Source organism: Staurois parvus, unplaced genomic scaffold, assembly GCF_062004578.1.
Source record: "Staurois parvus isolate SC_StPar_1 unplaced genomic scaffold, SC_StPar_1.0 ptg000141l, whole genome shotgun sequence".
In the NCBI taxonomy this organism is placed as follows: Eukaryota; Metazoa; Chordata; class Amphibia; order Anura; family Ranidae; genus Staurois; species Staurois parvus.
This window is the reverse complement of record NW_028317937.1, coordinates 2,242,496-2,270,052: the sequence shown is the minus strand read 5'-3', so window position 1 is coordinate 2,270,052 and position 27,557 is coordinate 2,242,496. Positions and strand designations below refer to the sequence as shown.

At 43.3% G+C, this 27,557-nt stretch overlaps 1 protein-coding gene across 1 annotated transcript in view; it reads right to left on the bottom strand.

The window, feature by feature from the left end:
• The window catches only part of KISS1R (KISS1 receptor), a 375,693-nt gene that overhangs the window by 174,380 nt on the left and 173,756 nt on the right, over nucleotides 1-27,557 (bottom strand). Inside the window, exon 2 of the mRNA XM_089673576.1 lies at nucleotides 13,303-13,427. Within this exon, the coding sequence (XP_089529702.1) occupies nucleotides 13,303-13,427 (125 nt within the window). The remainder of the gene's footprint in view (nucleotides 1-13,302; nucleotides 13,428-27,557) is intronic.

Below are 27,557 nucleotides of genomic sequence, written 5' to 3'. Positions count from 1 at the left end.
TGACCAGTAGTCAAGGGGATTGTCTACCTCGGTTGGCAGGGTGCTGTCCAAGTAGGCCCAAGCCTGTTGTTTGAGGTCCTGCTCCAGGTCCACCTGATGCTGCTGCTGCTGCTGCTGCGGCTGGTTAGTAGTTTCCTCACTGCGCTGGTGAAGAAAGCTACTCATCATCGACTGCAGACTGAGGCAGCCGCTGCTGGTGGAGCTGCCACTGCTCCTACCACCCCACCCCTCCCCTGCTGCCATGGCAGCGGAACGCGAGCGCACAGGGCCCACAGTGTCTGAGGATGGACGTTGGCGCACAAAGGCAGAGACCAACTGACTACATAGGTGGTTTTTATAGTACGTTATTTTGGCCTCCCTCTCAGCAGGTGTGAAAAAGGCCACCATTTTGGAACGGTAGCGAGGGTCCAACAAGGTGGACAGCCAAAAGTCATCCCTCTGTCTGATGGTTATTATTCGGCTGTCGCTACGCAAGCAACCGAGCATGCTATGGGCCATTTGTGCCAAGGAATGCGAGGGACTCCCTGCCTCCATCTCCACAGCATACTGCCACGGTGCGTCTGGGTCCTCTGTCTCCTCCTCCTCCTCCTCTACCAGATGCTCCTGCTCCTCCACTCCTGTCCGCTGAGTGGAAAAACCACCCATTTCACTCAATAATTCCTGAGCACAAATGTCCTCCTCTACCTCCTCCTCTTCTTCCTGTCCTGCAAGGACGTGCAACAGAGGAATGACGTCGTTCATCCCATAGTCCTGCCGACTCACGAATAGCGTGGCCTCCTCAAAGGGCCTGAGCAAGCGGCAGGTGTCACGCATGAGCTGCCAATGGCTGACATCGAAGTTACACAGGGGAGTACCTTTATCCGCTTGTAACATCAGGAAATCGGTGATGGCCTTTCGCTGCTCGTAAAGGCGGTCTAACATGTGTAGGGTTGAATTCCACCTTGTTGCAACGTCGCAGATCAGGCGATGATGTGGAATTCCGTTCTGCCGCTGCAGCTCAAGGAGGGTGTGCTTTGCGGTGTAGGAATGGCTGAAATGCATGCAAAGTTTACGTGACATTTTAAGGATGTCTTGCAGTGGGATGGTGGATTTTAGGAACCGCTTGACAACCAGATTGAACACGTGAGCCATGCATGGCGCATGGCACAACCTTCCTTGACGCAGAGCAGACACCATGTTCTTTCCGTTGTCGGTCAACATGGTTCCGATTTTCAGTTTGCGCGGAGACAGCCATCTGTCGATTTCTCTGTTCATTACACTCAGAAGTTCCTCCCCTGTGTGACTACGTTCGCCAAGGCATACCAGGTGCAGAACAGCGTGACACCGTTGCGCCCTGCACATGTGATATGCCGGTCGGGTAATGGGACTTGGCACGGGGGTGGCGGCTGAGGACACGGCGGAAGAAGAGGTGGTAGAGGCGGACATCTTTGTCGGACCAAGGACGTGCAAACGTGGAGGCAAAAGCGGCGTGACCTGTCCAAGTTGCTGGTGCGGCTGTGACGGCACCACGTTCACCCAGTGGGCCGTAAATGACATGTACTGTCCCTGACCGTAGTTACAGCTCCACACGTCGGCGCTGCCGTGCACTTTGGCAGAGACCGACATGCTCAAAGACTGGCCCACCATGTCTTCTACATGTGAATGCAGGGCTGGCACTGCCTTTTTGGCGAAGAAATGACGGCTTGGCACTCTCCACCGCGGCGCGGCACAAGCCATCATTTCTCTGAAAGGTGCTGAGTCCACCACTTGGAAAGGGAGGGACTGCAGCACCAGCAACTTGGACAGGAGGACGTTCAGCTTTTGCACCGTCGGGTGCGTGCTCGCAAACTGTTGTCTCTTGGAAACGGATTCCAAGAAAGACTGCTGACGGAATCCGTGAAGAGGAGTAGCAGGAGAAGGAGCATCTGAACGAGCGGAAGATGCCAACGAGTGACAACTCCCCTCAGCAGAGGTGTTGGAGCCTTGACTGGCTGATGGAGGGCGATTGACGTCGGGTGACGGAGCAAGTAACAGAGCGGGTGATGGAGCGGGGGCTGGGGCGGGCAGAACTGCCGTATCTTTATCACGGTTTTCCCAGGCCACCAAATGGCGACGCTGCATATGCTGCCGCAACGCTGTAGTCCCAACATGGGCCCCCTGGCCACGCTTGACTTTCTGGCCACATAGTCGACATACGGCTACGTTTACTTCCTCGGGCGGCTTGACGAAAAATTGCCACACCGCCGAGTAGGAAACTTTGCCCCCGATACTCCTCACTGGCTGACTGCTGCTTCCTCCGTGCACACCGGCACCACTACTGGCCGTGGTGGTAGGCTGCAGTGGAGCTGGTGCTCTACTCCGTGGCCGTTTGGCTCCACTGACACTGCTTCCACTGACACTGCTGCGACCCTGCTGCTGTCTCCTGGGCAACCCACCGACTGTTTCGCTCACTGCCAAGCTGCCACCCTCTTCTCCTGATGATGCGGAAGAAATTGCCTGATGACGACGAGGCTGCCAAGTGCGATCAACCTCCTCATCATCAAGTAGGGTCTCCGCCTCACTACTAGCCCCCTCGGCTGCGTCTGGGTCAGGAGACAGACCTGTCTCTAGACCGGCTACCGGGCCACTCTCCTCGCCACTACTTCTTTGCCTAGCTGCTGAAAAGGCGGATGTCTCCCCCCGTTCCTGACCGCCCTCTGTTAGCTCTTCCTCACTGTACAGTGGGGCTGAGCCCACAGCATGCGATACTTCGCTTGGTGAGGGAACACCAAAGGACAGGGGCAGGTAGAGGACACGTGATTTCAGTGGGCTTGGTCCCGGGCCATGCCAACTAACAGTTGTGTCTGACGTACCCACCGACCGTTGGCTGTAGGTGTCAGAGGTGACCTGGGAAGAGGAAGACGACCGAGCCAACCAATCGATGACGGCAGGGTTGTCGGTGGAGACACGACCGCTGGATGACACCGGGAGCACTGGCCTCTGGCTGCGAATAGTGCTGCCTCGACTCCGTCCTCTGCTGCCACGTCTGCTCGCTCCTAAAACATTGCCTCCTCTGCCACTCCTCTGCATGTTGTCTGACATACTCTTTAATTAAACGATTATGTGTCCCTGAGTAACAATTCTGTGTCCCTGAGTAACAATTCTGTGTCTGTGCGAGTAACAATTCTGTGGCCCTAAGTAACAGTTCTGTGGCCCTCAGTAACAGTTCAGTGTCCCTGAGTAACAATTCTGTGTCTGTGCGAGTAACAATTCTGTGTCTGTGCGAGTAACAATTCTGTGGCCCTAAGTAACAGTTCTGTGGCCCTCAGTAACAGTTCTGTGTCCCTGAGTAACAATTCTGTGTCTGTGCGAGTAACAATTCTGTGTCTGTGCGAGTAACAATTCTGTGTCTGTGCGAGTAACAATTCTGTGGCCCTAAGTAAAGTTTCTGTGGCCCTGAGTAACAATTCTCTGGCACTCAGTAACAATTCTGTCTGTCCCTGAGTAACAATTCTCTGGCACTCAGTAACAATTCTGTCTGTCCCTGAGTAAAAATTCTGTGGCCCTAAGTAAAGTTTCTGTGGCCCTGAGTAACAATTCTCTGGCACTCCGTAACAATTCTGTCTGTCCCTGAGTATGAATTCTGTGGCCCTAACTAGCGTTTCTTTGTCCCTAAGTAACAGTTCTGTGGCCCTGAGTAACAATTCTGTGTCTGTGCGAGTAACAATTCTGTGGCCCTAAGTAACAGTTCTGTGGTCCTCAGTAACAGTTCTGTGTCTGTGCGAGTAACAATTCTGTGTCTGTGCGAGTAACAATTCTGTGGTCCTAAGTAAAGTTTCTGTGGCCCTCAGTAACAGTTCTGTGTCTGTGCGAGTAACAATTCTGTGTCTGTGCGAGTAACAATTCTGTGGCCCTAAGTAAAGTTTCTGTGGCCCTAAGTAACAATTCTCTGGCACTCAGTAACAATTCTGTCTGTCCCTGAGTAACAATTCTCTGGCACTCAGTAACAATTCTGTCTGTCCCTGAGTAAAAATTCTGTGGCCCTAAGTAAAGTTTCTGTGGCCCTGAGTAACAATTCTCTGGCACTCCGTAACAATTCTGTCTGTCCCTGAGTAACAATTCTCTGGCACTCAGTAACAATTCTGTCTGTCCCTGAGTAAAAATTCTGTGGCCCTAAGTAAAGTTTCTGTGGCCCTGAGTAACAATTCTCTGGCACTCCGTAACAATTCTGTCTGTCCCTGAGTATGAATTCTGTGGCCCTAACTAGCGTTTCTTTGTCCCTAAGTAACAGTTCTGTGGCCCTGAGTAACAATTCTGTGTCTGTGCGAGTAACAATTCTGTGGCCCTAAGTAACAGTTCTGTGGCCCTCAGTAACAGTTCTGTGTCTGTGCGAGTAACAATTCTGTGTCTGTGCGAGTAACAATTCTGTGGCCCTAAGTAACAGTTCTGTGGCCTTCAGTAACAATTCTGTGTCTGTGCGAGTAACAATTCTGTGTCTGTGCGAGTAACAATTCTGTGGCCCTAAGTAAAGTTTCTGTGGCCCTAAGTAACAATTCTCTGGCACTCAGTAACAATTCTGTCTGTCCCTGAGTAACAATTCTCTGGCACTCAGTAACAATTCTGTCTGTCCCTGAGTAAAAATTCTGTGGCCCTAAGTAAAGTTTCTGGGGCCCTGAGTAACAATTCTCTGGCACTCCGTAACAATTCTGTCTGTCCCTGAGTAACAATTCTCTGGCACTCAGTAACAATTCTGTCTGTCCCTGAGTAAAAATTCTGTGGCCCTAAGTAAAGTTTCTGTGGCCCTGAGTAACAATTCTCTGGCACTCCGTAACAATTCTGTCTGTCCCTGAGTATGAATTCTGTGGCCCTAACTAGCGTTTCTTTGTCCCTAAGTAACAGTTCTGTGGCCCTGAGTAACAATTCTGTGTCTGTGCGAGTAACAATTCTGTGGCCCTAAGTAACAGTTCTGTGGCCCTCAGTAACAGTTCTGTGTCTGTGCGAGTAACAATTCTGTGTCTGTGCGAGTAACAATTCTGTGGCCCTAAGTAACAGTTCTGTGGCCTTCAGTAACAATTCTGTGTCTGTGCGAGTAACAATTCTGTGTCTGTGCGAGTAACAATTCTGTGGCCCTAAGTAAAGTTTCTGTGGCCCTAAGTAACAATTCTCTGGCACTCAGTAACAATTCTGTCTGTCCCTGAGTAACAATTCTCTGGCACTCAGTAACAATTCTGTCTGTCCCTGAGTAAAAATTCTGTGGCCCTAAGTAAAGTTTCTGGGGCCCTGAGTAACAATTCTCTGGCACTCAGTAACAATTCTGTCTGTCCCTGAGTAACAATTCTCTGGCACTCAGTAACAATTCTGTCTGTCCCTGAGTAAAAATTCTGTGGCCCTAAGTAAAGTTTCTGTGGCCCTAAGTAACAATTCTCTGGCACTCAGTAACAATTCTGTCTGTCCCTGAGTAACAATTCTCTGGCACTCAGTAACAATTCTGTCTGTCCCTGAGTAAAAATTCTGTGGCCCTAATTAAAGTTTCTGTGGCCCTAAGTAACAATTCTCTGGCACTCAGTAACAATTCTGTCTGTCCCTGAGTAACAATTCTCTGGCACTCAGTAACAATTCTGTCTGTCCCTGAGTAAAAATTCTGTGGCCCTAATAACGTTTCTGTGGCCCTAAGTAACAATTCTCTGGCACTGAGTAACAATTCTGTCTGTCCCTGATTATGAATTCTGTGGCCCTAACTAGCGTTTCTTTGTCCCTAAATAACGATTCTGTGGCCCTCATTAACAAGTCTGTGTCCCTGAGTAATAATTCTCTGTCCCTAAGTAACTTTTCTCTGTCCCCAATTATCGTTTCTGTGGCCCTAACTCTTTCCCTGTCCCTAGTACAGAGCGGTCTGCCTCTGTTCAATAACTGCAGGCAAATGAAGAATTCCAAAATGGCCGCTATTTATAGCTCGACCATTACACAGTGCTGGCTGGCTGGCTGCTGATTGGCTGATGCGATCACATGTAGTTGAGGAATGCATTATGGGTCAGCGCGCCTTGTCTGCGCGCCTTCCCAGACATCCCCGCTCCGTCGCCGCACATGTCAGCCGCCATTTTCTGAAAAATTTCGATTCGCGCGTCCGAATTAGGCTATTTTTCAAATTCGGCACGAAACGAAATTTTTCCGATATTCGACTCGAATTCCACTTCGGATACTTCGATTCGCTCATCTCTAATAGCAATGGTTACTGCCTTATCTTATCTGCACATTATTTAAGATTCATCTGCCAAGGTTTATCTCGTATGTGGAGTACTTGCTATATTTTAATTTCATTATTTATAATAAACATCACTAAATACTACACTATGGGAATCCATCTTTTTTGCTCCGTGCCGAGCGATTAAATCCATCCAGGACCCCATACGCACCACCAGGACTAGAGGAGGGAGCCAGTGACCAGACCCCATTGCAGTTTACCTGTCCCAAGGCGTTTATGAGGGATACTTCTAATACCTGTATCTGTAGAGGAGAGGATCTTGTTCCAGGCTGTACCATCAAGGGAACCTCCGCTCCTGGTTTATCTGAATTTTGCGCATTAAGATTGCGCTTCCAGTGAGTGGGCAATCTTTCTATTTTGACCACACGTCATCCGATCTCCAGATTTTATGTGCACGGGGAGACACATAGAACCTGTCCATTGTTCACCAGTATGGATAACCATCACTATCTGAACGTTGAATTTGGGACACTACATTATATTTCACTTTTATTTATTTATATGAGTGGTTGGTCACTTAATTTAGACAACAACTTATTGGCATTTATTTATTTAGCGCTGCACTCTGATTTATGTTGTAAGAAATAAATAATACATTTTTTTTAAAAAAGGTTAAAGTTTCCCCATCCCCCTGTGCTCACGCACAAATGTGAACACACTAGTCGGTCCCACACGCATATGTATCTGATGCATATGATCTCAGCACACATATAAGAAGGTATTGTCGCAAACATCAGCGGGAGAGGAAAAATTCTAGTTCCAGACCTCCTCTGTACCTCTAAATTAGTAACATGTAAAGGCATTTTTTTTAATATTTAAATTTTTATTTGGTTATTATACAAAAAGAAGTGAAATAAATTACATCGACAATAATCTACTATTCCTATACAGTCCATTACCCCCTCTCCCAACCCCCCCACCCTTCACATCCCAATTCTTTCCTCTATCTGAATCAAGGTTTCTTTATCTTATAAGCCAAGATAACTTCCTTATAGCTTCTGTACTACCCCACTTGCTCTCATTAATTCTGTATATGCTTCTGAAGTTTTAAATTTCATCCAACTACTCCATATTTTCTTAAACTTTTCCATTTTATCTTCTTCCATATAACACAGTTCCTCCATTTTAACAATACTCTCTACTCTATCTATCCACTCTCCAATTTTTGGTACCTCAATCGCCTGCCAAAACTTCTGTAAAGGCCTTTTAAATGTTGCCTTTTTTTTGAGGTATTGTAGTTAGGCAACCTACCTCGGGCATATGCAATTTTAAAGTGTGACATGCTTGGCATCTATTTACCCAGCACAACACCATCTTTTATATTTTATCAAAAATAAATAATACATTTAAAAGCAATTTAACAAAGGGGATGCATTCAAGGCATATAAAAGAACAGGGCTTACAGTACAACTGATGATGAACACTACCAAGGGTTAAAAAGTGGTGAATGTTGCAGCGAGACATAGACTGTCTTGCCATTGCTATGAGTAACCAGAGGAGTATTTGGTGCTAAAGCTGCCAGCCGGCGCATGTACTGTGACCTGGAAGGGCAGAGCCTCAGCAAGCTAATGTTTCACACTAATGAAAAGTTTCAAGTATGTCACTGGGTGTCAGGAATGGACTTGCCAATAACGGTGGGACTCACCTGCCTTGTGGGCTGTAGTACCAGGGCTGGCCAGCGGGTGCTCTCAGCAATCAGAGACTCACCCCTGCAGTCAGCCAAAACACCTGAAGCTGATTGCAGGGGTTGTATTTAAGGAATGGCCAGACTCACAGTCAGGGCCTTGGTGTGTGTTTTTCCATGGGCCCCTGTATCTTGTAATCTGCATTCCTGTTCCTGTTTCTGCCTGACTTGTTGCCGACCCTGCCTGATCCTGACCTCTGCTGACTTCTCCTGTTTGATCCCTGGCTTGTGACCCTGACCATTCTCTCCGCCTGCTCCTCCTGTACCTACCTGCCCAATAGTTATCGACCCGGCCTGCCTGACTACGTTGTGCTCTATATGTGTATGTACCTGTGTATCTATATCAGTTTAGGTTTGGTTTGTTTCACCTTGTTTTATGTATTTGTGTTAGCTTGGGGTTTGGTGCACTGCGATTATATTTGTATTGTTAGTCTCAATAAATTATATTATTTACTATATCTGAAGCCTACGTTTCCTTGTGTCAGTCCACACACTTCTGGTCACACCCGCATCCCTGACACTGGGAATGAGGTGGCATTAAAGCTAGGCTGGAGGGTAGGATACAGGCTTCACTGTATCCCCTCAAAAGTGCTGCCCTATGGATGGAAGTTTGAGTACAGTTAGTCAAGTGTAATGCCGTTGTGAAGTGAATGAGACACAAAAAGTTAATTGTGCCATGACATGTGCGTGCTCCTAAGTTGGAGTGGTGGCTTAATATAGATTTCTCTGCCTGCAGTCTCTACCTGCTTAGATGGACGGTGAGCAAAGTTTCCAGAGTTCCCCTTTAAGACACCTTAAGTCCGACCCACAACCGGAACCCTAATAAAACAAGCCCTTAATTCCTAACCTCTCACTAAAATATAACAATTAACTAAACCCTTAGTACTTAAAGTAGGGGTGACACAATGGCTTAGTTGTTAGCTCTTGCAACACTGGGGTCCTTGGTTTAAATCCTAGCTAAGACACTATCTGCATGGAGTTTTTATGTCTCCCTGTGTTTGCATAAAAGTACTTTGATTTCTGCTTTTGGAATCTAGTTAGAATGCATAACGGATAGTAAGGCAGTGGTAGACATAATGCCTTTGCAACTTTGTCACTTTAGAGTAATGCAAGGATGGAAGCTCTGGATGTAGTTGTCTCCCATTGTACATGGATTCTTCTGTAGAAGTTCCAGATCCTGATCAGTACAGCTTACTATTCAATGGGCATAGCTGTTGGTTCAGTGGTGCTGATAACATCACATGAAGTGATAAAGTAGGGGTTGTGGTTGTGCAGGTGGTACATGTATGGCACAGGACACAATCATGAACACAGGAGGTTGGTAAAATAACTTTTAGATGCAACATGTTTCCTCATCCTCATGTTTCCTCATCATGAATAACTAATGGAAAAGTGGGCAGGAAAGCATTAAGCAAGTAAACATTAACAGAGGTGACTGAATTATGCTAACAAGGCCCCAGGCTTGAGAATTAAAAAGAGGAGGACTGAACACATGGACACATGGAAGATGGGGGCAAGTTCTTTTAACTATTGATAAAATTTCCTGAAGTTTCTAATTAATTTCCAGCCATACTAAACTGTTATACCTAATAATGACCAGTACATGGCAGCAACAATTTTACTGCCCACCGGCTTCCATCATTTAACTGTGCCCAATGCACCCATCACCCCACGCCCACATAATTTAGTTTCTCTTCCTCTTCTTCCAAAAACCAGCTTCTCCTTCTCTTTTGCCATTTGGAATGCTCACTTTCTGTAACAAACTCCCCTCTGTACATGGCCTCTTTATCACTAATTCATTTAATCTACCTGCTTTTACAGGAACATGGCTTCATGAATCTGACCTTCTTCTGCTTCCTTCTCCCGTGGTGGCCTTCACTGGACTCACTCTCCCAGACCCAGTAGATGGAAATTTGGTGGAGTTGGAATTCTCTCCTCACAAAACACCTTCACTCACCTCCCTCCCTGTTACTGTCCTCATTTGAGGCACAATGCATTCATCTATTTTCTCCATTTTCTTTAAGAATTGCCATGATCTACCAGCCCCCTGGAACAGTATCAACCTTCCTTGATGGCTTTTCTGCCAGGCTACCCTACTTTCTTTCTTCTGAAATTCTCACAATTATTCTCAGTGAGTTAAACATCTCTGTTAATACTTATGCTCCTGCTACTTCTAAACTTCTCAGTCTAACCTCATTTGACCTGAAGCAAAGGACACATATTTCTACTTACTCTTGACATTGTTTTCTCCTACATATTCACTCTGTGCAACCTATCCAGCAGTACTTTTCCTCTCTTTGATCACTACCCTATTAGTTTCACAATCTCCTTGTCTCCCACCTCCTTTTCCTCCAATTGCCTAACAGTTACCTATAGAAACCTTCGCCACTTTAAGCTTTCTCTTCTGTATTCTTCTGCTGATCACCTCTATGACAAAATCTTACCCTTGTCTTGCCTCAACCTAGCCATTTCTGTTTACAACAGTTCACTGGACACACACCCCTCTCCCTTACTACGCAGGGATTCAGGCCCTGCCTCCTATACCCTTGGCAAATAGACAACACCAGAAATCTCAAAAACCATAGCTGCGCTCTTGAGCATATGTGGCATGAGACTAAGTCTCAGAAAGACTTCAACCAATATAAATCTGCCCTACAAAAATACATGAATGAGGAAAGAACAAACAGAGGGCACACAGGCCTAGTGCATTACCATAAAAAATGTTTAATAAGAAATAAAGTAGGTGTTGTACTCACAAACGACAATAAAGGCAATGCACATCATAAAAGAACAGCTGGGTCAAAACCGCACTGAGTAACAGTCCGCAATAGGGAGTGTAGACATCCAATAGACTGACGCGTTTTGAGGACTTGCCTCTTCCTCAGAGCCAACTGACCAAATGTCTGCTCCCTCTTTTATATGCTCACTACTAGTTGAACCAAAGGTCACATGGGCCGTCCTGGACACTCCCCTATGCAGGTGGAGGAGTCACAGGGGCAATTGACATAGTATAAGTAAACACAAAAGATCTATAAAAATATATAAATATATATGTATAAATAAAACCATTGAAACTGGTGACAATCATAAAATCATATGAACCATAAGAAGTGTGCAAATGAAAAATAAAAAACAAATAAGTAGAAAGTTACACATATATATATATATATATATATATATTAAAAATCCTTCCCTGGTGATGCACTGCACTGCTTGCATATAAATAAATGGATGTTCTTGCATATCTTCTATTCTCAATCTACATCTCTCCCATGAGTCAGCTGATAGCCTTCCATGGCTTTCAATACCATTTCTACGCAGTTGACACCCAAATCTTAGTCTTTACCCATCCGCTTACGCCATCAGTCTGCTCATGCATAACTAATTTACTAACAGCCATATCAGTCTTCCTCAAACTGAATCTATTCGAAACCCAGCTCATTATATTTCACCTCTATGTGCCCCTTCCCATGATTTCTTTATCACTGGCACAAATATCAACTTGTCCCTGCATGCCAGAGTGCAGAGTGCCCCATCCAATCACTGTCCAAAATTTACTGCTTCAACCTCCACAACATCTGCAAAAGACACCCCTTCCTAGCCAATGACATCACAAACCTTCTAATAAACTCACTGAGTATCAATCTTCTTGACTACTGCAACTCCCTCCTCACTGGATTGTCTTTACATAGGCTATCCCTATGCTACTGCCAGACTCATCCACCTTACCAACCAACCTGTGTCTGCTACCCCTCTCTGCAAATCCCTTCATTGGCTTCCGCTCACCAAATTGAATTGGATTCAATATACTAACAACAACTTACAAAGCCATACACAACTCTGCCTAGCTACATCACTATCTAGTCTCAAAATACCAGCTAAATCATTCTTTTCATTGCTCCCAAGACCTCTATTTCCATTGTCATCTCCTCCCATGTTCACCCCAGGACTTTTTCCAAGCCTCTCCCATCCTCTGGAACTCCCTACCCAAATCTGTCTGACTATCTCCTACTCTGTCCACTTTTAGGTGATCCCTGAAAACCCTTCTCTTTAGAGAAGCCTATCCTGCCTCTACATAACATCTGTACTTTCATTTTCTCCATCAGCTCAATTACCTTTTGTATCACCTGACCCTCCCTTTTAGACTGTAAGCTCTAATGAGCAGAGCCCTCTGATTTCTCCTGAATTGAATTGTATTGTAACTGTACTGTCTGCCATATGTAAATCCTGTATTAGTATAATGATAATAATTGTTCGCTGTATACACTAATGTTATTTAGCATTTTTAAACAAAGACTTTAAACAATATAAATGAGGGATTTTTTTATGTCCTCTACTTTAACTCTGGTTTCAAATGAAACTGTAGTTTGACTTATGATTAAAGATGGGAAGACCAAAAAAAATGACTGAGACAAGACCCTTGGCACCGTGCTACTGCTGTCAGTCTTTCGGATTGTGGGTTACAGTTTGCTTACCCACCTGGAAGGAGAGAGTTGGTATTGATACAGCTCATTTGAAGGAACAAGCGGTTACCATAAGCAGCACTGTTTCACTGGGATAGTCCTAAAAGTGCAAACAACCATTCTAGAGATAGGTGGTCATTGGATGATGGTGAGTGTCAGTCCATGTGGGGCACCATTCTGTTGTATTGTAAAAGGAGTTCACAATCAAGATTATAAACACTCTGCACCATATTTTCATTTATTGGGACTGATTTATTTTGTTTATTACTTTATTGTTTATGTTGATTTTTGCACTATTTATGTGCAGTCCATATGGTTATTTATGTAAGAAATAAGCGTTTAGATTTCTCACAGGGCGCTATTTCACTAAGCAAGAATTCAAAACTGTATCTAGCTACTGACATGCCTGTCTCAAAACTGTCTCCATAAACAAGATTTGCGAAGGAAGCCACAAAAAGCTCAGTTTAACTTCCTCTGCAAAAATGTGCTTTCTCCTACAGAGTGAAGACATTAGTTGTAGTGTAAAGTTTAATCTGCACTTTACATTTAATATGTGTGGAGCAGAGGTGCTGTCACTGTGGACAGAGGCATATTTGCTGCAAGGCAAACATGGCGTTTACAATGGATGACATTTTTCAGGAGGGGGCGGTGCTGCCCCCTGGAAGAAGGGACGCTGTTACTGAGTTTAAGGCAACAACTATGCAAATACAATGGTAAGACCATATGAACAAATTCCATCTGCTTGGGTTACTAATCTTGATTTAAGTTTTTGGGAAGACTGAGCTTACAGAAACTTTGAGTGCAGCAGGCCAGCTGGATAACAAAGAGTAATGTTATTTAAAGTGTTCAGTATTTCTAATGCAAAAGATTAAATACATACTGTAGGTAAAATCAATGCACAATGATTTAAAAAAAAGTGTTGCGTATATGCTCACCTGCTGGATATAGTTTACAAATTTGCACATGAATTCACCAAATATCCATCCAGGAAGGGGGTACAAGGCAGCGGTGATGGGCACACAGCACACAAGAAAGATTATATCCGTGGTGGCCAAGTTAGCTGTGGAGACAAGACAAAACTTTTAACCAACAAGCAGCAAATCCTACATTTTTAATAATATGAGTGTTTAGTTAAATAGTTAGTCTGGTTGAAAAAAAGACACAAGTCCATCTCGTTCTACCAATAAAAGGTAAAAGGGGGGAAAATGATACAATCCTATCGGGAGGGACTGACAACTCATGGGGCCCCCGGGCAATAGGGGATCATGGGGCCCCTGTGTCCTTGGCCAAACTCAAAAAAGACTATGAAAAAGGTACCAGGGGCATCTCATGGGGCCCCCTACTGACCTGGGCCCTCGGGCAGTGCCCGAGTTTCCAAATGGTCAGTCCGCTCCTGAATCCTATATACACTATCCTATACTCACAGTTGATCCAGAGGAAGGCAAAAGAACCCCAATAAAGCATGATCCAATTTGCTCCTGCAGGGAAAATAATTCCTTCCTGATCCACCGAGAGACAATCTGATATTCCCTGGATCATTTTTTCTTATAAATATTAGTATCCAGTTATATTATGTACATTTAGGATAGTTGAAAGAAAGAAAATGGTCGAAACAATTTTTCAGTGTTAAAGGGCCAGCCTACTGAAAAGTAATCATTTGATTTGCTCGACACTGAAGGCCTCAGTTACTAAGCAGTTTATTTTTTCTTCCTTGAACACTTATGGGGGAAATTTCTAACCTTCAGCTTCTGGGTCTATACACCTACTGTTGCAATTTTCCCCTTGGAGTAGAATACCTTCTAAGCCTGATAACTGGACAATTTATGCAGTTTATGTTTACATAGATGAATTATTGTTTCTTCTAATTAACTGCTTAACTGCTTAATTTTTTGCCTTTAATAGGATTATAACAAAGATGCAGCACTATGTCTATTATAGATTGAGGAACTTTTGCCTATTAAAATGCAACTCTACAGAACATTTTGGCTCGGCACCAGTTTTCTGAATTTCTCTCTAGCTTTTTATATCTTTATAAGTGGATGCTTCAGTGTTTACCTGAAACAAATAGGTCCTATCCTGGTACCTGAAGGATCTCTGCTGAGTGACATCATGCCTAAATAGGTGGGCAATGCCAGGCTGGATATCACTGTGCCCAGAGCTGCTAGTATACAGCAGAGAAAGGCAATCTGAGAGGTCACATTTGGGCAGGAGACCTAGATTCCCAAGATTAGTGATGCCAGTGTAAATTATTCCTGCAAGAATTGATGGTTCATATGTAATTTCCAGTCAGACAAGCAGGGGGAGATTTATTAAAACTCAGAATCTGGTAAAGCTGTGCATGGTAGCCAATCAGCTTCAGATTTTTTACGCTCCAGTTTTAGTAAATCAACCCCAAAGTATCATGTCAGTTAGTGCTTTATCCTCAGTTAATTGGTAAAGTGGTCCCTCCTCCACTTCTTTACCATAGGCAAGGTAACCTTTGTTTACTATTTTAGAATAAAAATCTTTAAAAGTAAATTCAAGCTTTGTATATTTGTCCATTGAAAGTTATCATGGTATTAAACCCAAAACTAAAAAAAATTACTATGTTACAGATTATCAATCATTAGATGTGGAGACTGCATTAGTTGTCTTTTTTAAATTTTCTCCTCTGCTTTCACCTGGTGATCTGGCCAGTAACACATCACCTGTATTAGGGTGTCTACACTCTGAATGGAGGAACAACAAAGACAATCTAGGGGGGGAACGGAGTGGGAGGGGAAATGCACTGGAAGACACTAACAACTTGAAGTCAAACTGCAGCTAACACTAGATAGGCAGTTACAACAAACAGTTTTTTTTGGGGGGGGGGGGAGGATAAAGGATTGATATGTATAAATAAACACCCACCAGACCCTTCTATTGTTAGAACAAAGAGCAATGATTTGGCAATTTTATGCAATACTGCAATGAGTCATTTGGGGTGTTCTGAGTGGAACACATGCTTCAGGAGAAGAACATCACTGGAAGACAATGAGAGATCAGGAAGACCTTCAATGAGCTCAATCCCCGAAAATGTTGAAACAATTCGGCAACTTGTGCATGATGATCTTCAGAGAACAATCCACAACACTGCTGTCATTTTCAGTGTGTCATATGGAACAGTCTAGGCCAGGGGTCTGCAACCTTTAAGACATAAAGAGCCACTTGGACCCGTTTCCGAGAGGGAAAAAAAGACTGTGAGCCGCAAAACCATTGCAACATTTAAAACAAATCCGACACTGCATATATTGCAAAAAGCGCTCTGGTCATGAAGGGGGTTTAAGGGCCCAGTAAGCAAAGGGTTAATCAGGGCCACAGTGTATCATTATAATCACAATCATAGCCTTAGGTCAGTGGTGGGCAACCTTTTTTTTCAACTGAGCCAAATCTCGCTAAAACCACGATTGAAATTTATTTTGAGAGCCACATTTTTAAAACTGAAAATACATCCCCCATATAGTAATTCATCCCCCATAGTAATTCATCCCCCATATAGTAATTCATCCCCCATAGTAATTCATCCCCCATATAGTAATTCATCCCCCATAGTAATTCATCCCCCATATAGTAATTCATCCCCCATAGTAATTCATCCCCCATATAGTAATTCATCCCCCATATAGTAATTCATCCCCCATAGTAATTCATCCCCCATATAGTAATTCATCCCCCATAGTAATTCATCCCCCACATAGTAATTCATCCCCCATATAGTAATTCATCCCCCATAGTAATTCATCCCCCATATAGTAATTCATCCCCCCTATAGTAATTCATCCCCCATATTAATTCATCCCCCATATTAAGTCCCCAAGTCCCCCTGTCAGGAATGGACTGGCCAGCAATAGTGGGACTCACCTACCTTATGAGCTGCAGTACCAGGGCTGGCCAGCGGGTGCTCCCAGCAATCAGAGACTCAACTTTGCAGCCAATCAAACACCTGGAACTAATTATACTGGTGTATTTAAGGGATGGCCAGACACGCAGACTCTGCCTTGGTGTGTGTTTTTCCTGGGCCCTGTATCTTGTAAACCTGCGTTCCTGTTCCTGTCTTGTTGCTGACCCTGCTTGATTCTGACCTCTGCTTACTTCTCCTGTTCTGATCCCTGGCTTGTGACCCTGACCATCCCTCTGCCTGACCCTCTGTACCACGCTGCCCGCTACCTGCTGAACCTGGCCTGTGACCCCGACCATTCTCCGCTTGCTCCCCCTGTACCTACCTGCCCGATTGATATTGACCCGGCCTGCCTGACGACGCTTGCATTGTATGTACTGTCATCTGTGGGTGGTTGGTTTGGTTTGTTTGCACTGTGTTATGTTTTAGTATTGCACTGCGTTTATGTTTGTATTGTTAGTGTTAATAAATTATATTGTTTATAACATATCTGAAGTCTGCGTTTCCCTGCGTCAGTCACATACCTCTGGTCACACCCGGGAGCCCTGACACCCCCCTGTGTCAATTCACTTACCTTTGCTCCACGCGTTCCTCTCGCCGTGTTCCCGCGCCGTTCCGGTGTAGCATGAAAATCTGTCTCCTATGAGGATCTGTCCCCCTCGACGTATCTGCGCATGTGCCAGTTTCAGGCATTAGCAGCCGATAGGCGATCTCCGGCACATGCGCAGATACGTCGAGGGGGACAGATCCTCATAGGAGACAGATTTTCATGCTACACCGGTCTTCAGGGCGGACTGTGAGAGGAGCCTAGCGGGAGCCTAGCTCCGCGGGCCGGATTAAAAGGTCCGCCGGGCCGTATACGGCCCGCGGGCCGTAGTTTGCCCATTGCTGCCCTATTGCCTGTCACCTGGTGGGCAGTGTGCTCCGGAGCCGCAGCCAAGGTGAAAAAGAGCCGCATGCGGCTCTGGAGCAGCGGGTTGCCGACACCCGGTCTAGGCAATCCTCACGTGTGATCTGAACATGCGCCATGTGGCTTCCAAGTCTGTCCCTAGGCTGCTGGCGCAGGAGCAGAAGAAGCACCACATTGAAGTCTGCCAAGAATTAGGTCAGAGTGCAATGGATGACCCGTCCTTCATGGCGAGGATCATTGCCAGTGACTAAAGTGGGGTGTACAAGTTTCATGCAGAATTGCACGTTTCCTCTTTGTTCTAACAGTATAAGGGTCTGGTGGGTATTTGAAGGGGGAACCCCACACTGTTTTCTGTGGGTTCCCCCATTAACACCTATATGACTTTCATCTGGGATAAAGGTCTGGAATAGCTGAAGGGAATCCCCAGCCACTTTGTATAAAAACAGAAGTACAGTTGTGTTCAAAATAATAGCAGTCAGACATCACTAACCTGATCAATCACTGTTTTTGGTAGAAATGATATTTCTACATGGCAAATAATTTACTAGCAGGTGTAGTAGAGTAATAGAAATCCAACAGACCCAACAGTCATGACATGCATGCTGCTGATTCTGTGTAATTGAATCATTAATTGAAAGGGGCATGTTCAAAATAATAGCAGTGTGGAGTTCTATCAGTGAGGTCATTCATTCTTTGAAAAACAGATGGCAATTATTGCCCTTATTTAAGGAAGGAAGGCAGCAAATGTTGTACATGCTGGTTACAGTGCATTTCTCTCTGAAATTCTGAGGAAAATGGGTCGTTCCAGACATTGTTCAGAAGAACAGCGTACCTTGATTAAAAAGTTGATTGGAGAGGGGAAAACATATAAAGAAGTGCAGAAAATGATAGGCTGCTCAGCTAAAATGATCGCAAATGCTTTAAAATGGCAACCAAAACCTGAAAGACGTGGAAGAAAGCGAAAAACTACCATTCAAATGGATAGAAGAATAGCCAAAATGGCAAGGACTCAGCCAACAATCAGCTCCAGGAAGATGAAAGGTCTAAAGTTACCTGTGAGTACTGTTACAATTAGAAGACGCCTATGTGAAGCCAAGCTATCTGTAAGAAGCCCCTGCAAAGTCCCACTGTTGAAAAAAAGACGTGCTGAAGAGGTTACAATTTGCCAAAGAGCACATTTACTGGCCTAAAGAGAAATGGCGCAACATTTTGTGGACTGATGAAAGTAAGATTGTTCTTTTTGGGTCTAATGGCCGGAGACAGTTTGTCAGACGACCCCCAAATACTGAATTCAAGCCACAGTACACTGTGAAGACAGTGAAGCATGGTTGTGCAAGCATCATGATATGGGGATGTTTCTCATACTATGGTGTTGGGTCTATTTATCGCATACCAGGGTTCATGGATCGGTTTGAATACATCAGAATACTTGAAAAGGTCATGCTGCCTTATGCTGAAGAGGAAATGCCCTTGAAATGGGTGTTCCAACAAGACAACGACCCCAAACACACCAATAAACGTGCAACATCTTGGTTCCAGAGGATAGAGAGAAAACAGGTGGTGCAAACACCTAGTGCATTATCCAAGGTTTATTGTAGGAATGAAATAATAAAAACATACTCACAGACGAAGCATGTATCTAAAAAGCATAGAAAAATGACAATGGCCACGAATCCCTTTCCTCAGAGCTGATGACCAACCTGTGGGTGATCCATTTACCCACAGGTTGGTCACCAGCTCTGAGGAAAGGGATTCGTCCCCAAAACGCATCAGCCATTTGACCACACTGACAGTGAGAACACCTTGCCCGCCGTTGTGGCCATTGTCATTTTTCTATGCTTTTTAGATACATGCTTCGTCTGTGAGTATGTTTTTATTATTTCATTCCTACAATAAACCTTGGATAATACACTAGGTGTGTGCGCCACCTGTTTTCTCTCTATCCAGTGGCTGATTTCCCCGTCTGAGGAGGGCTGCACCCCTGGAACATTTCCTTTGGTTGTCGCTGTCCTGGTACCCTTGGCTTCCCTTTTGGCTGTGCATATCCTGAGGCGCTGGAGAGTACATACGATAACATCTTGGTTCCAGACCAACAAGATTGACATTATGGAGTGGCCAGCCCAATCTCCGGATCTTAATCCAATAGAAAACTTGTGGGGTGACATCAAAAATGCAGTTTCTGAGGCAAAACCAAGAAATAGAGAAGAACTGTGGAATGTAGTCCAATCATCCTGGGCTGGAATACCTGTTCACAGGTGCCAGAAGTTGGTTGACTCCATGCAACACAGATGTACAGCAGTTCTCAGAAACAGTGCTTATACAACTAAATATTAATTAAGTGATTCAAAGGAAAGCAAAATCTTCAAACATTTTTCAGTGAATGTTTCAGTTTGTAAAGAAGAATACAGACACTGCTATTTTTTTGAACAGTCTAATATTCACTTTTCTTTAATTTTTTTACAGGAACAACACAAATTTGATATATTTTTCTTCATGTTTTGATTTGGAATAGAATGTGTAGTGTTCCCAATGCATTTGTGTGTATGGAAATAAAAGCTATTAGAAGGATTTTGAGCTTTATTCACTTTTTTCAACACACTGCTATTATTTTGAACACAACTGTAAATGTACCACTTCACAGGCAGGTTAAAGGCATCCTCTAAGCATGCTATTAAAAGGTATTTTGCATTTTTAATGTTTCTCATTAAACATTATTAACATCAATGCTCTCCACCAAATGGATTTTTTTTTTATTTTTCGCTTTGGAATATGTTTCCCAGGACAGTGCCCAGTCCCTCATGCCATTTGTTTGACAATCCCTTGCCTATTAGCCCACAAAATAGCCATTATTGTTTTCTGAACACTCAGCTCCTATTGACTTCACGGAGGTTCAGATTCCGCACCTAAACTTCAGTATTGATCACTGAACCTGCCTCAATCCAATTCCAGGTATGATCAATTCATCCTGACCTGCTACTCCTGACTACTGCAGTCCCAGAGTAAAGAGTGCAGAGATCTTGAGTACTTAAAAAAATCCTTTTCACCACACAAATCTTCCCCTGCCAGTTAATCTCTCTCCTCTCCCAGCTACCAAGCTAACATCTTCCCCCAGAAAAAAACAATACCTTCCCTATAGCACAGCCCTAGCAGAAATCCACCTCCCCAAAAGTAAGAATCACACCCCTCAAACAAAAATCTCTTCCCTAGCAAAACATTCTCCCTACAAGTAAAATATCCCCTCAGAATAAAGCCACTTTTTTTTAGCCAAACTCCCCCCCCAAGCAAACACCCCAAAAACATCTCCCCCCAACCCAGCAAACCTCAGAAGCAGTGAGATTCTTGATTCCTCCCTCCCCTTGGCTGCCATCAGCAACAAGAAGAGACCTCAGAGACAGCTTCTCTCAGGCTATGTGCCACATTGTTTCTGGAGTCAGCACTTCCCCACAGTGAAGGAGCTCTGTATTGTCAGGCCTGTATGACCAAGGCAATTAACCCTTCACAGAGTAACCATGAGCTCACAACATGAATTTACATTGACTGTGCCTTTTTTCCATTCTACAAGTACAAACAAATAGCAGAAGGGACCAGAAAACTAAACACCAAAGCCTGAAAACATATTCCATCTGCCCTCAATGGATATGGCAGGTAACTGATGATGCTGCGCTAATATGCAGCACTGATGGACACTGATAGGCAGCAATAATGGTCATTGATAGGTGGCAATTATGGGCACTGACTGGTGGAACTGACTGACAGCACTAACTGGCGACCAATATGTGACAGATGTTGCTGTCAATTGTACTTCTGAAACCTTTGCATTCATACAAAGATGAATGTGTGCCCCTGGACACAATTGGACCATTGATCCATCCTTGCATGCAAGTAAACACTTGGATGTGCCATATCCAGAGCACGGGCGGACTGACAACTCATGGGGCCCCCGGGCAATAGGGGATCATGGGGCCCCTGTGTCCTTGCCCACACTCAAAAAAGCCTATAAAAAAGGTACCAGGGGCATTTCATGGGGCCCCCTACTGACCCCAGCCCTCGGGCAGTGCCCGAGTGCTCGAATGGTCAGTCTTCCCCTGATCCAGAGTACAACTGCAGCCTGTCTTTGATTTGTACAGGTCGCTGCATGCAACATTTGTCACTCAGGGCTGCCTCCTGGTCAAATAAACAAGTGCTTCTTCATGTTTTATGAATCTCTTCACCCAAAGGAGTCCTATATGTATGGCATTTAGTTTCCTAATGTATTGAATATCATTAGAAGCTTCAATCCTTTGCTACACCACAGTGCAGCTGATCTCCTGCAGTTTGATTGCAGTCACTTCCTGCCTCATGCATTCATTCCATTGATGGCTGAATGGCATTTCACAGAGCAGGTTCTGCTGACAGTAACAATTATGCACCATTGTGGCATAATGTAGGTTAAACAGTGACTTGTAGTCCACATAAAGCTAGTCATAGATGGATCGAATATCATCAGGCAGTGGCAGAAGTTTGATCCATCTATGGCAGTTTCTGCTTGACTTTGTGATCAGTGATGTCATCAGACACACCTGATCACGTGGTAAAGGGCTGCTGTGATTAGCCTTTTACTGTGTCATGTGATCAGCTGTATCCGTAGGACACAGCGAGCACAGACAGTACTGGGCGCTTGACGCTAGGGGCACGCACGCGGGGGGGGGGCGCATTCTGGGAGGACGCCCTCCCAGAACTGGGCAACCGCGCTGTAGCCATCATTCGGCTATAGCCCGTTTGTCAAGTGGTTAATTGAACAAGCTGATGTTAGAGGCTAATTGGCTACCTTACACAGCTGTACCAGAATTTGATTGCACTAGCTTTAGTAAATCTCCCCCAGTATGACAGGGAGACAAAGCAGAAGCACACGTGGGAGAAAAGGAACATTTGAAGAAAAGCTAAAAATGTTTTTTTAAATTACATGTTAAAGATTGTATGAAATGTAAGTCATTGCATTCACAAATACTTTACTTAAAACAAATTTTAGAATTTGTCAAAACCTTTACACAATACTTGTTGCAAATAACTGTTTTCATTGCCATAGCCATATTACACTGCTGATATTTATGTTCCAAAGTTGGTAATTTTTGTAAATGTGCTCAACAAATCTTCAACAAAGGTATTTTTCAACTAATCTGATATTGGTCAGCTCTTGTAGTGTTGTGATTACTTTGACGTTTTTTTAATAATGTAGAATTTAAAAAATGACTTGAAATGTCAGGGATTGTATCTACAAATTAGACAAATGTCAGAAATATTATCTGCAGAATAGACTCTTGACTTGCTTTCTTGTTCTAAGCAGTAAGGAAAAAGAGGGGGCAGAGTGCATGTACCAGTATGTACTGCTTGTACTGTTTCCATGGAGAATTCTTAAAAGCTATTAATTGCAAGCATGGTTGGATTTACATTGGTTTAAATGTTCTACCAAGGTCACTGAAAGAGAACAAAATGATAAAAAAAATTAATTTATTTCAGGTCAATTATAACTATTTGTCAGTTTTTAGTAAATAATGTGACAACATAGTTCTTATAACAGCTATGGGCTGCTTACTGACCATTAGGTTTCTACTATTGCTAATGAACATGTCTTTCTGTCCCATACACATCATTTAGGATGTAAAAAAAATACACTTTGCCCATATTTTTCAATGTTATACAAACCAGTTTATAAATGTTTTGAAAAGGTTATTATAATGTTTTATACCTCTTCTCCCACAACAGGATTTTCTTGTGTTATGACGCCTTTATATGAAACCTTCTAATTCTATAGCCACTAATTGCTACCTTAACATATACACTCACTTACCACTTTATTAGGTACACCTGTTCAATTGCTTTGTAACACAAATTGCTAATCAGCCAATCACATGGCAGCAACTCAATGTGTTTAGCCATGTAGACGTGGTGAAGATGACTTGGTGAAGCTCAAACCAAGCATTAGAATGGGGAAGAAAGAGGATTTAGGTGATTTTGAACTTGGCTTGATTGTTGGTGTCAGATGGGCTGGTCGAATATGTAAAAAACGGCTGATCTACTGTGATTTTCAAGCACAACCATCTCTAGGGTTTACAGAGAATGGTCAAATAAAGAGAAAATATCCATTGAGCGGCAGTTGTGTGGGTGAAAATGCCTTGTTGATGACAGAGAACAATAGGCAGACTAGTTCCAGGTGATAGAAAGGCAATAGTAATTCAAATAACCACTTGTTACAACCAAGGTATGCAGAATACCATCTCTGAACACACAACACATCGAACCTTGAAGCAGATGAGCTACAGCAGCAGAAGATCACACCGGGTGCCACTCCTGTCAGCTAAGAACAGGTAACGGAGGCTAAAATTCAAACAAACTCATCATAAGACATAGTACAATAGAAAATTGGAAAAACATTGCCTAGTCTGATGAGTCTTGATTTCAGCTGCGACATTCAGATGATAGGTTTGCCATAAACAACATGGAAGCATGGATCCATCTTGCCTTGTATCAGCTGTTCAGGTTGGTAGTGGTGGTGTAATGGTGTGGGAGATATTTTCTTGGCACACTTTAAGCCCCTTAGTACTTACTGAGCATTGTTTAAAAGACACAGCCTACCTGAGTATTGTTGTTGACCATGTCCATCTCTTTATGACTACAGCATACCCATCTTCTGAGCAGGATAATACATCATGTCACAAAGCTCAAATCATCTCAAACTGGTTTCTTGAACATGACAATGAGTTCACTGTACTGCAATGGCCTCCACAGTCACCAGATCTCAATCCAATAGAGTGGTGGAATGGGAGATTCGCATTATGGATGTGCAGCCTACAAATCTGCAGTAACTGCGTGATGCTATCATGCCAATATGGACAAAAATCTCTGAGGAATGTTTCCAACCTCCTTGTTGAATCTATGCCATGAAGAATTAAGGAAGTTCTGAAGGCAAAAATGGGGTCCAACCCAGTATTAGCAAGGTGTACCTAATAAAGTGGCTGGTGAGTGTATATTTCATGAGATATTTTGTCTGTCTTCATTTTATCAACATGCACCTTGATAACTCTTTTATCATATTAAGTACTAATACTAAATGCAAAAAAACAAAAAAACAAAACTCTTCTTGTTTCTTGGATGGTTTAGTATGTCAGTAGTATGCCAGAAGGTGGCAATATGAGTATACATCTGTATGTTAGACCTCATTGGTCACAATATACTTGAATATGTTTGAAAATACCATCTGTCATTCTTAGAGTTTTCCAAGAAAAGAGCATTTCTGAGTGTCCAGCATGTTCCTGGCAAAGAATCCTTATTTCATAGCATATTTTAGCAATATTATTTACTGTGGTCATCAAGTTCCTTAAAGAGATCCTGATGCTAGATCATTAATTTCCCATGAGATGTCCCCATGAGATCATAATGCATGTGCATTTAATATATTTTAGACATATTGTTTATCTGTAAAAGTCTTTCATGTGTAGAGATCCAAAAGGTCTGGCATTGTTACTGCTGGGCTCTGCTGTCTTTGATGTGATATCAGCAGCCCCAGCAGACTCAAAGCTGTCATTCAAGTGACACTTCTCCCCTATTACATAAATGGTTATGTAGAGATGATAGGGGAGGTGCAGAACCTCTTGGCAAGCAGAAGAGAAGACACTCTCGGAAGAAGTTATGGCCATGAAGGACAAGGTGGGAGGAGATTGTGCTAGAAAAACTGACATTTTATAGTCAAATGTTCTAGCAAGTCAATTAAAATGTTTTATGGAAAGAAAACACTGCAAGTAAAAGCATTTAAATATTTGATTTGTCTGCCTATTTACCTGTAATTTAAGTTGGCGACAGGGTCTTTTTCATAAATTCTTCTTGTGCTCAACATATGCTAGTGGAATGCTTCATGTTTGAACAAAAATGGTCCTGGGACCTATTTGCAAAAGTTGTAGAATGAAAGACTATTATACAGGAGGCCATAGTTTAAAGCCTTGATGGATTTTTTTTACCAAATGGTTCTTAATCATAAGGCTACTGTGGTCTACCAGGGCTTAGCCAGTGCTTGTTCTCTTCCTTGAAAAGGAACCGTTCAACTGTTAGTATTAATATAACAAAGTGGAAGTAACTGGTAACAACAGCAACTCAGTCACAAAGTAGTAGACCACGTAAAATGCCAGAGCGGGGTCAGAGCATGCTGAACCACAAAGTGAGCAGAAGTCACCAACTGTCTGCAGAGTCAATAGCTAAAAACCTCCAAACTTCTTGTGGCCTTCAGATTAGCACAACAGTGTGTAGAGAGCTTCATGGAATGGGTTTCCATAGCTGAACAGCTGCATCCAAGCCTTACATCATCAAGTGCTATGCAAAACGTCGGATGCAGTGGTGTAAAGCACACCACCACTGGACTCTACAGCAGTGGAGACTTGTTCTCTGGAGTGACAAATCCGTTCCTTGGAGAGCTCTTGGAGGTATTTAAACCCTACCTTGATCTGCACACGCTGTCTTTGAGATTCTGAGGGAAACAGCTATGTGTTTTACTGCAGGTGAGTAAGAGGTGAGATTGGACTGGTTTCTACTATTTTTTTAGCAATGTGCTTATGAGAGGCATGTCGGTGGAACAAAGGATGGTGTTTGAGTTTGGATATACCCCAAGAATAGTGCTGAGCTGCCCTCTAGTGACCCAAAATACTCTAATAATAAATAAACATCCTCCTGAGCATTAAACCCAATAAGTAACAGAATAAATCTGTGAAACAAATAAAGTCAATAGAAAATAAAAACAAAAAAACTGGCTGAGCCACTAAATACAAATGATATGCGAAACATATATAAAAAATAAACCAAAATAAAGTAGCAATAAACACCTGGGCAAGCTATAATAAACACCCGGCTGAGCTGAAGAATAAAGTGTAAAAAACAACAAAAACAGTAAAATATGTGAAACGTATATCAGAAATAAAACATGATCACAATAGCAGTAAACACCTGGCCGAGCTGTAATAAACACCCGGCTGACCTGAAGCTTGAAACAGCTTATTGTTTATTTGTGGCAGTGCATATTATATCCTTATTTGAGTTTGGATATTGACAAGTTGTTTTGTTTGGTTTACTCTATACCTGGGCCAAACAATTTTGCGGATTAGTGGTATTTGGATACAGTTAAAGAGGAATATTAGTGCTCTTTTTAAACCATAACCATCAATTTTCAATGGGTGAGTTTTTTTCTCTCTCTTTTTTTGTGTTAAGAGTTTGGTGTTAAATATTCATGGTTGCTTAGGAGTGTATACATTCTCTTCTTTTGCTTAGACTTAGGCTGGGATAAGATCTGAGGTCTGGGCTCAACCATATTGGATCCATTATCAATTGTATTTAATCAATCACCACAGTTTTTGATAGCATAGGAATAGTCCACCAATTTGCTGTAGGTGAGTTTATATACTCTTTTAGTTATATGATATCCTAAGATTTGATGTCTTTAAGACATTAGGGAGTTTACTTTTGGAATTGTTTACCTCTAGGAATTTCTCCCATGGCCAACAGGCGCATTTACAGAACACAGCTGCAAAGATATATAATCTTTTTGGCCTCTTCTCCCTCAGTTTACTCATTGGGGGTAAAAAATTATTATTAATGAGAGGGTTAATTTATTAATGACATGGTTTATTATTTGACATACACTATATTGCCAAAAGTATTGGGATGCGTGCCTTTGCACGCACATGAACTTTAATGGCATCCCAGTCTTAGTCTGTAGGGTTCAATATTGAGTTGGTCCAATGCATTGTCAATGCATCCGGTGCAGCTATAACAGCTTCAACTCTTCTGGGAAGGCCGTCCACAAGGTTTAGGAGTGTGTCTATGGAAATGTTTGATCATTCTTCCAGAAGCGCATTTGTGAGATCAGGCATTGATGTTGGACGAGAAGGCCTGGTTCGCAGTCTCAAATTTAATTCATCCCAAAGGTGTTCTAACGGGTTGAGATCAGAACTCTGTGCAGACCAGTCAAGTTCCTCAACCCAAAACTCGCTCATTCATGTCTTATGGACCTTGCTTTGTGCGCTGTTGTGCATTCATGTTGGAACAGGAAGAGGCCATCCCCAAACTGTTCCCACAAAGTTGGGAGCATGAAATTGTCCAAAATTGTCTTGGCATGCTGATGCCTTAAGAGTTCCCTTTAGGAACTAAGGGGCCAAACCCAACCCCAACCCCTGAAAAACAACCCCACTCCATAACCCCCCCTCCACCAAACGTTACACTTGGCACAATGCAGTCAGGCAAGTACCATTCTCCTGGCAACTGTCAAACCCAGACAAATCCATCAGATTGCCAGACATGATTCATCACTCCAGAGAACACATCTCCACTGCTCTAGAGTCCAGTGG